Consider the following 13,682-nt stretch of genomic DNA (forward strand, 5'->3'; position numbering starts at 1 on the left):
GACGCAATGGCCGGCCAAGCAGGTGAAGACACATAATGCTTACTTCCCTTCGTAATCTGAAGATGTCCAGCAGGGCCATCAGCTCAGAATTGGCAGAAAATAGTGGGGTCCTGGTACACCCATTTACTGTTTGGAGAAGTCTGGTTAGAAGTGGTCTTCACGGAAGACTTGCCGCCAAAAAGCCACACCGCGGACGTGGAAACAAGGCCAAGCAGCTCAACTATTCACGAAAAAACAGGAACTGGGGTGCAGAAAAATGGCAGACGGTGACTGATGAATTAGAATCTGAACTATTTGGCTGTAGCAGAAGGCAGTTTGTTTGCCGAAGGGCTGGAGAGCGGTACAAGAATGAGTGTTTGCAGAATGGTGGAGGTTCCTCACAAGTTTGGGGCTGCATTTCTGCAAATGGAGTTGAGGATTTGGTCAGAATGAATGGTCTCCTCAATGCTGAGACGTACAGGCAGATACTTACCCATCATGAGCTACCATCAGGGAGGCGTCTGATTGTCCCCAAATTAATTCTGCATAATGGCAACCACCCCAAACATACAGCCAAAGCCATTAACAACTTTATCTTCAGAGTATAGAAGAACGAGTCCCAGAAACAATTTTGTGAACCCCATCTCAACAGCATCTAGTCTGTCTGGGATTACATAAAGAGAGTCAACTGGGCTACACAAATCCACCGAACTGTAGTCAGTTCTCCAAGATGTTTGGAAGAACCTACCTGCCGAGTTCCTTAAGATACTGTATGCGACTGTACCCAGAAGAACTGATGCTGCTGTGAAGGTGAATATCCATTTGATTTAGATTTTTTTTCTGTTCACTCACTTTGGATTTTGTAAATTGATAAAAAGAAACGATTAACGTGTCTGTTTCGTAAAGGGGCCTTACTTTACTTTTTTGCACAGTACTCTATGTACATTTCAGACAAACAATAAACACTCTATAAACTATTCAACATATGTAGACACTTGTCCACAATAAATCAACCATAAATCTATCTTTATTCATGGAATAGCCTCAAAAACTTTATTATTATTACAGATATTGCCCAGAGAGGTAAAGGATGGCCATATAGCCTTGGAAGAACATCCCGTTAATATTAATTCATTTTAAAAAAAACATGAAAAATAATGCAATGCTCCTCTTTCTTGAGGTTGTCTATTAATTGTTTAGCAGTCTCTAGAGTTCGCGAAGAACCTGTTAACATTTATTATCGACCTTGTGGGTGAATCGACGGGTTCAGCACATTCTCTAAATGGTAATGCCCGCCATGCTCAATAATGGTTGTTTTTGTATATAAAGAAACACGCACCCAGACAGACATAGAATTACACTTTTTTATCATGCTGTGAATATGAGGAAGCATGTAATGGCACCCAGTTAAACAATCTATAAAAATAAACTTTCAATTAAAGCATTCTGTATGTCGCCGAAATTCAGATGTGCCCTAATCGGTTCAGACCGGAGCGCTAAACTGGATTACCCCGTATTTCCCAGAGACCATCCAGTCCGGCTCAGACTCTGCCAGCTTCGCGCCTAAGCCTGGCGTTAGACCCACCTGCACGTCTGCTTTGAGGGTCCTCACGCTACACAGCGGTGCGGGGTGAAATGTGGTGAGGGCTTCTGAGAAAGGTACAGTGTGGTCCCATTTACGATCCGCGGTTAATTTCCTATAGTTTAGATCCCCCTTAAATAAAACCAAGCTAGATTTCTGCAGTTCGGAGTACAAATCGGGGGCAGTCTGGGCCATGCGGAAAAACTCGTGCGGTAAAGTCCAAAACAGGTGCTCGTGGTAGACCCAGCGGCCTTTTTGGACGTTTTCCTTCCATTGCGCTCCACACTTGGACATCCACCTGTTGTTGGCTCCTAAGAGTTGCTTGATTGTCCAGTCAAAATCGTGTTTGGTGGTATCTGAGACGTACCAAGGGATGCTCTTTACGTGAAAGTGAATTTCAGTTGCCAGCTTCAAAGACAACAAAACGTCCGCCAAGACAAAGTCAGTAACTAACTCGAATCCGGCGTTATCTAATACCACGTCAACTCTTGTTGAAGCTTCACCGTTGCTCTGGCCTTTATTCCGGGAGAGGATTTCCCAGAGAGACTCGGTGTTATCAACTAGGATGTTCGGCTTGAACGCTTCCAGGGAGTTTAAGATGCTGGATTTCTGGGAGTTGTCCTGACCGCCAGATATGGAAAGATCACACTTGTTACCCCATAGAGAGACCTACACGAGAAGACAGTTATGGTTTTCACAAAGTTTGCCAAACATTCGCAAATTTTTTTGAAATTAGATGACAATTTGTGAAACCCTCGTGGAATCCCACGTATCAGCAGCGTCCCACCAGAAATGAGTGCCGTAGCATGTAAAGCACGGAAGACTCAATCGTCTTATTTTTGGGTAGAATCTGGGCATTTAAAAGTAACAGGCTGGAGCTCTAATACTAAAAGGGCCAATGTAGTGCTTTTGTCACTAGAGCGGGTGGGAGAAAATAAAGTTTGGTGAAATTAGGCTACCTTTATGGTGTGTAATAAGTCTTATATATTATGAGTGGAGAGCAACAGCTCCTTACCTGCAGAAGTTTAGAGAACTCTTCCCGGCACTCGTTTTCACTGAGATTTGCGATGTTCTTTTTGCGTTCCTGAAGATACGTGCAGAGCGCTATGACAGCTCCTTGGGACTGGAAGAAGCTATCGTTCTTCACCTCCCTGAACACATCAAACTCAGAAATAGGAGGGCTAAAAAAACAACAGATATGCTGGTGAAATGAAGTGTGCCGTACACACACGGTATCGGTATCTGCCCTCAAAGTAAACAATAGTTTCTGTAGACTATATTTCAACATCTTCAAGGAATAGTAAAGTCATGGTGCAGGGCTCAGCTGTCATAACTCTAAAGCAGATCTACGAGGCTCTTTTTGTTCCAAACAGGACAGACGGACTAAATGCTCCTTTCAATGAATTAAGCCCTCCTTTTTGTGGCACGTGCCACGACACCCACAGTAAAGACACCCACCTTAGGACAATACCTTCATGAATCCTCCGGTAAAGGTAACATTCCACATACAGCCAGGGGGACTTGAACCAGCTGGGCTCTCCTCCGTCGTCCATTAATGATTTCTGGTAGTGTAGGTAGTCGTTCCAGATTTGCACATCAGGTTGGTCGTCAGCGAGGGGAAGTATTGGTTTGTCTGTCTGTATCTCGTTACGTAGCTTGGAAAAGAAGGCAATCACTCTCTTTTCTGCCTCAATACCATCCTTTAAAATGAAGAAAACATATTCACATATTAAGTTAATGGAAACCTTTGTACTTTTAGTAGGGGATGCTGTGATTGACATATTGTACTTCTTCACATTTTAATTGACCGCTTTGTTTTAGGGGCTGTGGTTAGGGCTTTGCTCAGACTTTTTAATATGACTTTATGACCTAGATATAGATATCAACCAAGGTAAGAAGCTGAACCCCTCTCCATGGCATTTAGCTGGGGAAGGGGGTGCATGGGAAGATTCAAATTGCATATGGGTGGACTTTGCAGAATCCCCCATCCAAGAATGGGAATAACATAGAGAAATAATGCATCTTCAGTCCCACGGACCTGGAGTCACCTGCCATCCTTCTCTATGATCATGAAACTCACCTCTCCATATTCTTCTAAGAACTTGTGTTTGTTTCGATGGACTGTATCGATCACCTTGGTTAGGATTTGAGGCAGTCTGTCTTTGACTGTTACGTAGGCGAATGATCTTTATAAAGGAGAACACAGAAAGTGAAAATTAAAGCCAGTAAAATATGTTACAAGGTAAAATGAGTAACAAAAACAAGTTTGTTTGGTTCAGCCTCTTTAGTTAAACAATAACACTAATGGTGAGAATAGTTAATAATACTATAATATTAGAACATATTTGCAGAGTGGCTGGGTATTAGTGTGTGTCTGGGTATCAGTGTGTGTAACGGTGTGTGTCTGAGTATCAGTGTGTGTGACGGTGTGTGTGTCTGAGTATCAGTGTGTGTGACGGTGTGTGTCTGGGTATCAGTGTGTGTTAACAGTGTGTGTCTGGGTATCAGTGTGTGTAACGGTGTGTCTGAGTATCAGTGTGTGTGACAGTGTGTGTCTGGGTATCAGTGTGTGTGACGGTGTGTGTCTGTGTATCAATGTGTGTTAACAGTGTGTGTCTTGGTATCAGTGTGTGTGACGGTGTGTGTCTGTGTATCAGTGTGTGTTAACAGTGTGTGTCTTGGTATCAGTGTGTGTAACGGTGTGTCTGAGTATCAGTGTGTGTGACGGTGTGTGTCTGGGTATCAGTGTGTGTTAACAGTGTGTGTCTGGGTATCAGTGTGTGTAACGGTGTGTCTGAGTATCGGTGTGTGTGACAGTGTGTGTCTGGGTATCAGTGTGTGTGACGGTGTGTGTCTGTGTATCAATGTGTGTTAACAGTGTGTGTCTTGGTATCAGTGTGTGTGACGGTGTGTGTCTCTGTATCAGTGTGTGTTAACAGTGTGTGTCTTGGTATCAGTGTGTGTAACGGTGTGTCTGAGTATCAGTGTGTGTGACGGTGTGTGTCTGGGTATCAGTGTGTGTTAACAGTGTGTGTCTTGGTATCAGTGTGTGTGACGGTGTGTGTCTGGGTATCAGTGTGTGTTAACAGTGTGTGTCTGGGTATCAGTGTGTGTTAACAGAGTGTTTCTGGGTATCAGTGTGTGTAACAGTGTGTGTCTGGGTATCAGTGTGTGTAACAGTGTGTGTCTGGGTATCAGTGTGTGTAACGGTGTGTGTCTGGGTATCAGTGTGTGTAACAGTGTGTGTCTGGGTATCAGTGTGTGTAACGGTGTGTGTCTGGGTATCAGTGTGTGTAACAGTTTGTGTCTGGGTATCAGTGTGTGTTAACAGAGTGTTTCTGGGTATCAGTGTGTGTAACAGTTTGTGTCTGGGTATCAGTGTGTGTAACAGTGTGTGTCTGGGTATCAGTGTGTGTTAACAGTGTGTGTCTGAGTATCAGTGTGTGTAACGGTGTGTGTCTGAGTATCAGTGTGTGTGACAGTGTGTGTCTGAGTACCTGTGTGTGTTTTAATGTGTGTTTCTGTTTCTCTGGGTATGTTAGCATGTGTCTCGGATATGTAAGTGTGTGTGACTGTGTGTGTCTGTATGCTGAGTATGCTAGTGCGTGTCTGGGTACGTTACTGTCTGGGTATTTTAGTGTCAGTGTCTGTGTGTGTGTACACATACGTAAGTGTGTGATTAGTGTCAGAATCATTCCTGCATCATACAACCGTCTCATTTCTATTGATTTTTTTATTCCCTGGATTTCCGTGTGAAGACCCGCCGTAGCAGAAAACATTTCACTTTGTCAATCAGGAAATCAGGGGGTATTGCCTCATTTACAAACGGCTCTCCTCAACTGCCTTTCAACAAATACGAGGAGAAGCGAATGCCAGAAAAACAGAATATTCAGCCAACGCTGTAAGAAAACACACCCTTCAAATCTGGCCGACAGCGGGCAGGGAGGATCCATCGTGTTGATTTAGCAGGCAGCTCGGGACGTGTCTTCTTACTGAAACCGAAAAAGAAAATGGAGAATTAACCGGGCTGTTCAGGAGAATCACTTCCCTTTTTATTTATTTATTGAGTTATTTTTAACGACAAATATAATCCTCAGATCTGTATAATCCGATTACAAGCATATAAATATAAAACATATAATAATATTTCTTTTACAGATAAATAATACAAACAGAGAACTTGGGAAGAGGACGGTGCCTTTTATAAAAGCACTGAAGGTAAATTGAGGACAAGGACCTGATGGATATGCTAGGGGTAAAACAAACCAAACCTTCTTGCATCATTTAAATTAATGATACTTCAAACTGAGAGTCATTTTATTAAATGGATTTATTTATTCTAGCTGTGAAGGCGACATCCGAACAGAGCTTCTCACTGATGGTCCTTTGGTTCTCCTACAAGCCAAGACGGCTGACATTTATTTGCCAGCGTGGCCACCAATGGAGTCGCGATAGAGCTCATCCTTATAGACCCATCAAAATATCCAGACCTGGTCTTGGGACTGGTAGGATCCTAAACAACGTCTCTGATCCCCCAATACCGTGTGGCCGTGGTTACTGACGTAGGAGAAGACCTAGCGGTGTTGCTGGTGGCTCATCACCCTATTCTGGTGCCTGCTGGTGTATGTTCCGGCTGCCCAATTAAATCCATTAAAGGCCATAGGCACTTACTGGAAGGAACCTATGGAAAGTACACGGCCCCGAATCCAACTCCTGATGCTAACCCTATCTCGGCCCTTAATGAAGATAATGGTTAGAAACCAAGTCTGTTGTAACCTCCTGGAAAGATAAATAATACGCTGTATATGACAAGGATACTGAGAAACAAATAGGGATAAATTTATATATATATATATATATATAAATATATATATATATATATATAAATATATAAATATATATATATGCATATACAGTGCAGCGATACCCAGCAAACATTCTGAGGGACTGTCCATCCTAAAACTGGACACTTGGGTGGTATGAATTCCCGGGTATGATCATGGTGCTCTGCTGGTGGCACTTGTTGACCGAACTTTGCACTAAATCTATAAAATATTAGAATGCTGTGAATATACTTCGTATGCTAATAGAAAGGGCCACCTGTTAAATCACATGTTCTCTTCTTTAAAGCGCGCTTCCCCTTTAAGGGACGCTGTCTCATAACATATGGTTTTTGCACCTATTTCCTAAGATTTTTATGTTTTTCCTCCCCAAATTCTCACTACTCACCCAGAAAGCCACAGCCAGAGTCACTTCTTCAACAACATAAGCAGAACTCTCAAACCACAGCGACTGACAGCTGACCCAAAGACACATCCACTCACCCATCAGAAACACTTTCCTCGCTGTCAAAAATAAAAAGCGTGGAGAGAAATTCACTCGCGAAAGTTAAAATTAAAATGCATGCAAAATTAACTGTTGTCCTTAATTTATTAACGATAATTTTACGCTCTGTTATTTTACAACGTAGTTTGAACTAGATGCGGATTTGTTAGCGTTATTTTATTTTTGGAATCTGCTATTGAGAACAGCGAGGATGAGTTTTCTTCGGCTTCTCAGACTGCAAAGAGCGTGATGGTTTGCATAGCTCTGGAGGGGGCGTTGCTTAAAGCTGCCATGTGATTGGGCGGGGTCTCTGCAGCAGGGCAGGCAGGTAAGCGCTTGTGCGTGTGTTCTGTGTGGTGAAGGTCGCGGTTTCAAATCTCCCCTCTTTCGCTCGAGGTTAGCAATAGACCCCCAAGCATAACAAATGTTTATTATCGTTAAATAATACCCTTTATGTTATTGAGGTATTTAAGACAGCAATAACCACTTGATTTTCACAGGTGTGAATAGCACACGCCTCTTCCACTGAAAGGTTTATTATTATTATTATTATTGTTATTGTTATTTATTTGTTTATATGGCGCCAAAAATTTCCTCAGCGCTCCTCGCAGCACTTACGTTCAAAGGGGTTGATAAACTAAAATTGGCAGACAAACCGATACATTTGGTTACATTAGAAAGTATAATGAAATTTGTAAAATGTTATCACATTGTTGCAGGAGATTTGAAGACTTATAGAACTTTCAGGACTAAAGACCTTAAAGGGGTAAAAATCAGGGTGTAATTGGGGCAGAGTAACAAAGTAATAGGCTTTATTTCTGTGTTTTTGGGACACTTTACTTTAAATAAAACAGATGGCTACTGTAAAAAGATATTAAAAGGACACCCCAGCCATCATGTGTGCTTTAATACATATGATAGCTGCGTGGTTCCATGTAATCGCGTTAGGAAAGGTGTGGGGAGAAATGCATTTGCCCCTTTCCCCCCACACCCCAGCTACTTGCGCTGCAGGAAATGCGTTTGGATGAATCTTCCTGCTTGTGATGTGCTCAGCTGCAATCAGCACTTTTCTACGATTGATTGGCTGCTTAGGCTGTCAATCAGTGACAGGAATACTCCCATTGATTTCATTGGAAGTTCTTTACTGCCACTGACAGTTTAAGCAGGGGCGGATCCAGAGCCTGACCTGGGGAGGGGCACTCACACTAACACACACCCAGACACTAACAAACACACACCCAGACACTCACACTAACACACACCCAGACATACACATCCAGACACTCTCACTAACACACACCCAGACACTCACACTAACACACACACACAGACACTTACACTAACACACACCCAGACATCCACATCCAGACACTCAGTGGCGACTCTAGAAACAATATAAAGGGGGGGCACACAGTCAAACTGGGGGGGCATTCATAATTTCCAAAAGTAATGTACTATGGAATTATACTTTTGTTATTGGGCTAAAATAATACTTGATCATTCAACATGGGAAGCCTGAAGCCACAATTGAGTGTGACTAATCCTTGAAATAAATATTATAACACAATACATAACTTTTCCCTGCCATCCCAGGTGACACTATGAGAGACTCCTCCTCCGTACCTGAGATAGGGCAGGACTCAAAACATTTAAAAGGCCCCTCCCCTCCTAGCACCCTCAGTGTTTTTTCCTGCCCTACATCAGGTAGGGAGGACTCGTCTCCCGTGTGTTATTTTATTCGGCTCTAGGTTGAGCCGTTTCTCCCTAGGGCTAAGCCCCCTCGGGTGGGGGTAGTCTCTGCACCATAGCCTGTGGCTGGTGCCGCGCGGCCCGGCGCTTACTTACCTTGGCTGTGCGGTGATCCGTCCGGCTTCCTTCCCTCAGCTCCCCGCTGCTTCCACTGCCGTTCGCTGTTCCTAGACGCCGCGGCTCGGCGTCTCAGCGTTTTTAAAGATGGCGTCTCTGCTTTTTCCGGCTCGGTTCACGAGGCATGTCCGGTATGCGTTCCTAGCCTCGTTTTCGTTTCAATTCAAAATTTTGGCGCCAGATTTGCTGCTGTTGCAGCTTGTAGCCTGATTTGGAGCTATTTAAGCGGTGTGGTGAGTTGACAATGGATTATTATATATTTTCTGACGGTGCTGTTGCATTTTGTCTGATTATGTCTGCTCCAGATAATTCTGAGCCTCCCTCTGTTGAGGAGAGACCAAAAAAGGCTTTAACTAAATCTAAACATGCGCAGTGTTCTGGTTGTCACAGGCCTCTGCAGGATGCTAAGAAAAAGCTCTGTTCTGCCTGTCTAAAGTCCGTTGCGGATTCGGAAGCCTCTGGTGGGAGAGAGTTTTTGGCCTGGCTTAAGGAGGAGATGCAGTCCACCTTTTCGGCTTTTCGTCAATCGGTTCCTGCTCCTTCCCATCTTCCGGCAGTTCGGGAACCATCGCTCCTGGGTTACCAGCAGTTTTCTGACTCCGAGTTTGATTATCCTGAGCTGGAGGAATATTCTTCTGAGGAAGGTGAAATCCGAGAGGAAAGTTCCTATTTGTTCCCGGTGGAAGAAATTGATACTCTCATTTCTGCGGTAAAGTCTGCCATGAACTTGGAGGAAACAGCGACGCCTAAGAAGGATCACTTCTTTGCCGGCTTCTCCAAGCAGTCACCTTCTTTTCCTGTTCACCCTGCCTTATCCGACATCATTAAGCAGGAGTGGAATCATCCAGAGAGGAGGGTTAACCTGTCCAGGCGGGTGTAACGCCTCTTTCCGTTTGAGGAGGACTTTGAAAAATTTTGTGCAACTCCGCTGGTTGACACCGCGGTGATGAAAGTTTCCAGAAAGACTGCCTTGCCGCTGGAGGATGGCTCTCATTTCTCGGATCTGATGGAAAAGAAGGCTGAAGCAGCCGTTAAGAAATCTTTTGAAGCTTCCTCTGCTGCTTTTAAACCTGGCATAGCATCTGCCTCAGTGTCTCGAGCTGTTAAAATCTGGCTGTCACAGATCGAGGAAGAGGTTGCGGCAAAAACGCCTAGAGAAACTATCCTCAAGAACATTGCTGCTCTCAAATTGGCAGTGGATTTTCTCTGCGATGCCTCGGTTGAAAATGTCAGGATGTCAGCCAGGGCCTCTGCACTTTCGGTGGCGGCCAGACGGGCCTTATGGCTAAAAGCCTGGGGGGCTGACAATGCCTCAAAGAACAGACTGCTAAATATCCCTTTTAAAGGAGGGTCTCTGTTTGGCGAGGAGCTGGAGTCCCTGCTTGAGAAGACGACTGGTGATAAACATTGGATGCCTCTACGCAGAACTGCTTCCAGGAGGCGGCAGTCCTTTCGTCCATACTTTCCAGGCCAGTCCAGGGGTTATGGTTCCGGTTTCTTTCGCCCTGCAAGGGAGCATGCCTTCCGGAGCAGATTCCATCGTGAGAGAGGTAGACGACAGGTTCGCCTTCCCCAAAGCGGCCCAGGATCCCAAAGGTTTTGCATGACTCGTCAGTCATCCCAGTGGGAGGAAGACTTCGGCATTTCGTGGACTATTGGTTCCTCATCACCAAAGATTCCTGGGTGAGATCCATCATATCCCAGGGTTATCGACTGCAATTCGAAAGCAAACCTGCAGACCGGTTTTTGATCTCCCACCTTCCTCAGAACCTGGAACAGCGGGGATTCCTGCTGTCTGCTGTCCATCAGTTTGTACATACAGAAGTCCTTATTCCTGTGCCCCGGCAGGAACAGGGTCAAGGAGTTTATTCTCGGGTCTTTTTGGTTCCAAAATCACCAAAGGGGTTTCGTCTCATTATAGACCTACGTTTCCTGAACCGTCACCTTCGTTTCCTAAGGTTCAAGATGGAGACCATAAGATCAGCACTGGACTCTCTAAACCTTCAGGACTTCATGGTCTCCATAGACCTAAAGGATGCGTATCTTCATGTTCCTATGCATCCCTCCCATCATCGGTTTCTGCGGATAGCTATTCCTTGGGGTTCAAGAATCAGTCATTTTCAATTTCAAGCCCTGCCATTTGGACTGTCTCCAGCCCCCAGAGTGTTTACAAAACTCCTTGCAGTGGTGGTGGCCCATTTCAGACGTCAGGGCATTTCGGTCATCCCTTACTTAGACGATTGGCTGATTCACACGCATTCAGCGACTCTCCTTCAGTCTCACCTTTCCCGGGTGGTCCAGACGCTTCAGGATCTCGGCTGGATTCTAAATTGGGAGAAGTCCAAGTTAGTTCCTTCTCAACGATTGGAGTTCCTCGGCCTTCGCCTGGATTCCTGCGAAGGAAAAGCTTTTCTTCCTTCGAGCAAGATCAGCGGTATTTATTCCCTAACCTGCAAGGTGCTTTCTGCACGAAAAAGTCCACTAAGGCGGTGTATGTCTCTTCTCGGCAAGATGACTTCAGCAAGATATGCAGTTCCCTGGGCCCTGGCTCACATGAGGGTCCTTCAGAACCATATTCTTCATTTGATGGAACAGAACCCATTCGCCCTGGACAGACTGGTTCGTCTTCCTCCGCATGTCAAGGCATCCCTCTCCTGGTGGCTCCTACGAGATACTCTGGCCTCGGGAAGACGATGGGCCTGGTCATCCAAAGAGCTCCTGACGACGGACGCAAGCAGTACAGGCTGGGGGGCAACTTATCGGGACGACTTTGCTCAAGGTCTCTGGTCGCCTGCCACTCAGCTCCTACCCTCAAACTGCCTGGAGCTGCTGACGGTGGAGAATGCCCTTCATCACTGGGAAAAGCATCTCTTTGGCGGCAACATCCTGCTTCGTTCCGACAATCGGGCGGTTGTCGCCTACATCAACAAGCAGGGGGGTACAAGAAGTCCTCGCCTACTGCGTCTAGCTCTCAGGATTTCCTTTTGGGCAGAATCACGTCTCATGACTTTGTCTGCGGTTCACCTTCAGGGGGCTTTGAATTCCCAAGCCGACTTTCTAAGCAGAACTCCCGTTCAAAGCCACGAATGGGCTTTGCATCCGGCAGCCTTCCACATGATTGTCCAACGGTGGGGAATGCCCGAGATCATGGCCTCCAGGGACAATGCTCAAGTTCCGGCGTTCTTTTCTCTCAATCCTCGGGACCAGCCTTTGGCTGTGGATGCCTTCGCTCAGACTTGGAGTTTCAACCTCGCCTATGTTTTCCCTCCATTGCCTCTGATATCCAAGGTTCTGCAAAAGATCAAGTTCGACCGGGCATCAGTTATACTGGTTGCCCCGGACTGGCCCAGACGTGTCTGGTACGCGGGCCTAGTCTCACTCAGCCATGCACCACCCCTACGGCTCCCGGCCTGGGAAAACCTGCTTCACCAGGGTCAGTTCCTTCATCCAAATCCTGCGGTATTTCAGCTGACGGCTTGGAGGTTGAACGGAGAATTCTGAGGTCTCGAGGCTTCTCTGAGTCGGTTACGGAAACTCTTCTGCGCAGTCGTAAGAAGGTCACATCCCTCAGATACATTAAAGTGTGGAAGAAGTTTTGTAGCTGGTGTGGATCCAGGAAAATTCTTCCTTCAGAGTGTTCTCCAGCTGCTATTCTGGAATTTTTGCAGACGGGGTTTGACCATGGACTTCAGCCTTCTACCATCAAGGTTCAGATTGCTGCCATTAGTGCTTTGCTTGGCTTTGATTTGAGTTCTGTTCCAGTCATCAGGCGTTTCTCCAAGGCTATGGTGCGTATTCGTCCTCGCCCTGTCTCCAAGATGGTTCCCTGGGACCTGAACCTGGTCCTTCGCAGGCTCATGTTGCCACCTTTTGAGCCTCTTCAATCAGTGTCCCTACACCTGTTGTCTCTGAAGACGGCCTTCCTGGTGGCCATTACCTCTGCGAGGCGTATCAGTGAACGCCAGGCCCTTTCTATGAAAGAACCGTTTCTGCGTTTTTTTCCGGATAAGGTCATCCTCGCCTTGCCCCCGGAATTCTCACCCAAAGTACAGACGGCGTTTCACAGGGACCAAGAAATTGTGTTGCCTACGTTCTTCTCGTCCCCTCAATCGGCAGAAGAAGAAGCGCTCCATACGTTGGACTTAAAAAGATGTCTTTCTATTTATCTGGAACGCACGCAGCCTGTGCGCAAATCATCTAGTTTGTTTGTAGCCTCTTCTGGTCCCAGTAGAGGTCTTGGCATTTCTAAGCGTACGGTGGCGAAATGGATTGTGTCTACTATCTGTTTAGCTTACACAGCAGCTGGCGGGGTTCCCCCTCCGGGGATTCGTGCCCACTCTACCCGCGCAGTTTCCACTTCATGGGCTGAACGATGTCTTGTCTCGCCTGAACACATCTGTAAAACAGCTACGTGGGGATCTCTAAGTACTTTTGTTCGACATAGACTCGATCAGATGGCTCAGGAGGATGCCCTGTTCGGTCGTACGGTTCTTGGGGCGGTGTTTTCCCCCTGAGTTTCTTTGTTTCCCACCCTTCTTCTTTGTTATATCTCTCATAGTGTCACCTGGGATGGCAGGGAAACATTAAGTTCTACTTACCGAGAGCTTCTTTTCCCTGCCAATCCCTGGTGACACGATTTGTTCCCTCCCTTCCTTTCAATAAATGTTTGTTTTTGCAGCGATTCTGTTTTCCTGTGTGGTCTTTGATATTCACTGAGGGTGCTAGGAGGGGAGGGGCCTTTTAAATGTTTTGAGTCCTGCCCTATCTCAGGTACGGAGGAGGAGTCTCATAGTGTCACCAGGGATTGGCAGGGAAAAGAAGCTCTCGGTAAGTAGAACTTAATGTTTCCACTAAATGATTTCAGGGCCTTGAATGTTTTGTCCCCTGAAGTCACTACAACTTCAGGAGGGCATTTTATCTCTGGATAAAT

General features: G+C 45.8%; 1 protein-coding gene across 1 annotated transcript; it reads right to left on the minus strand.

Moving 5' to 3' along the window:
• Window positions 1–974: 974 nt before the first annotated feature.
• Window positions 975–6,891, minus strand: ARMT1 (acidic residue methyltransferase 1). The gene is made up of 6 exons (XM_053465556.1): window positions 6,791–6,891; window positions 5,477–5,553; window positions 3,642–3,747; window positions 3,020–3,261; window positions 2,577–2,742; window positions 975–2,230 (listed from the first exon to the last, which is right to left on the minus strand). The coding sequence occupies exons 2-6, from the start codon at window positions 5,512–5,514 to the stop codon at window positions 1,463–1,465; spliced, it is 1,320 nt and encodes a 439-aa protein (XP_053321531.1). The 5' UTR covers window positions 5,515–5,553; window positions 6,791–6,891; the 3' UTR covers window positions 975–1,462.
• Between the last annotated feature and the right edge of the window lie 6,791 nt (window positions 6,892–13,682).

Source organism: Spea bombifrons, chromosome 4 (assembly GCF_027358695.1).
Source record: "Spea bombifrons isolate aSpeBom1 chromosome 4, aSpeBom1.2.pri, whole genome shotgun sequence".
NCBI classification, from domain to species: domain Eukaryota; kingdom Metazoa; phylum Chordata; class Amphibia; order Anura; family Pelobatidae; genus Spea; species Spea bombifrons.

Excerpts from the sequence above, each read along its gene's own strand:
- ARMT1 (XM_053465556.1), bottom strand. The coding sequence starts at position 5,514 with ATGGATCCTCCCTGCCCGCTGTCGGCCAGATTTGAAGG. Across the intron at positions 3,262-3,641 it reads TCTTAGAAGAATATGGAGAG|GATGGTATTGAGGCAGAAAA; the intron begins GTGAGTTTCATG and ends TTCATTTTAAAG. Across the intron at positions 2,231-2,576 it reads AGTTCTCTAAACTTCTGCAG|GTCTCTCTATGGGGTAACAA; the intron begins GTAAGGAGCTGT and ends CTTCTCGTGTAG.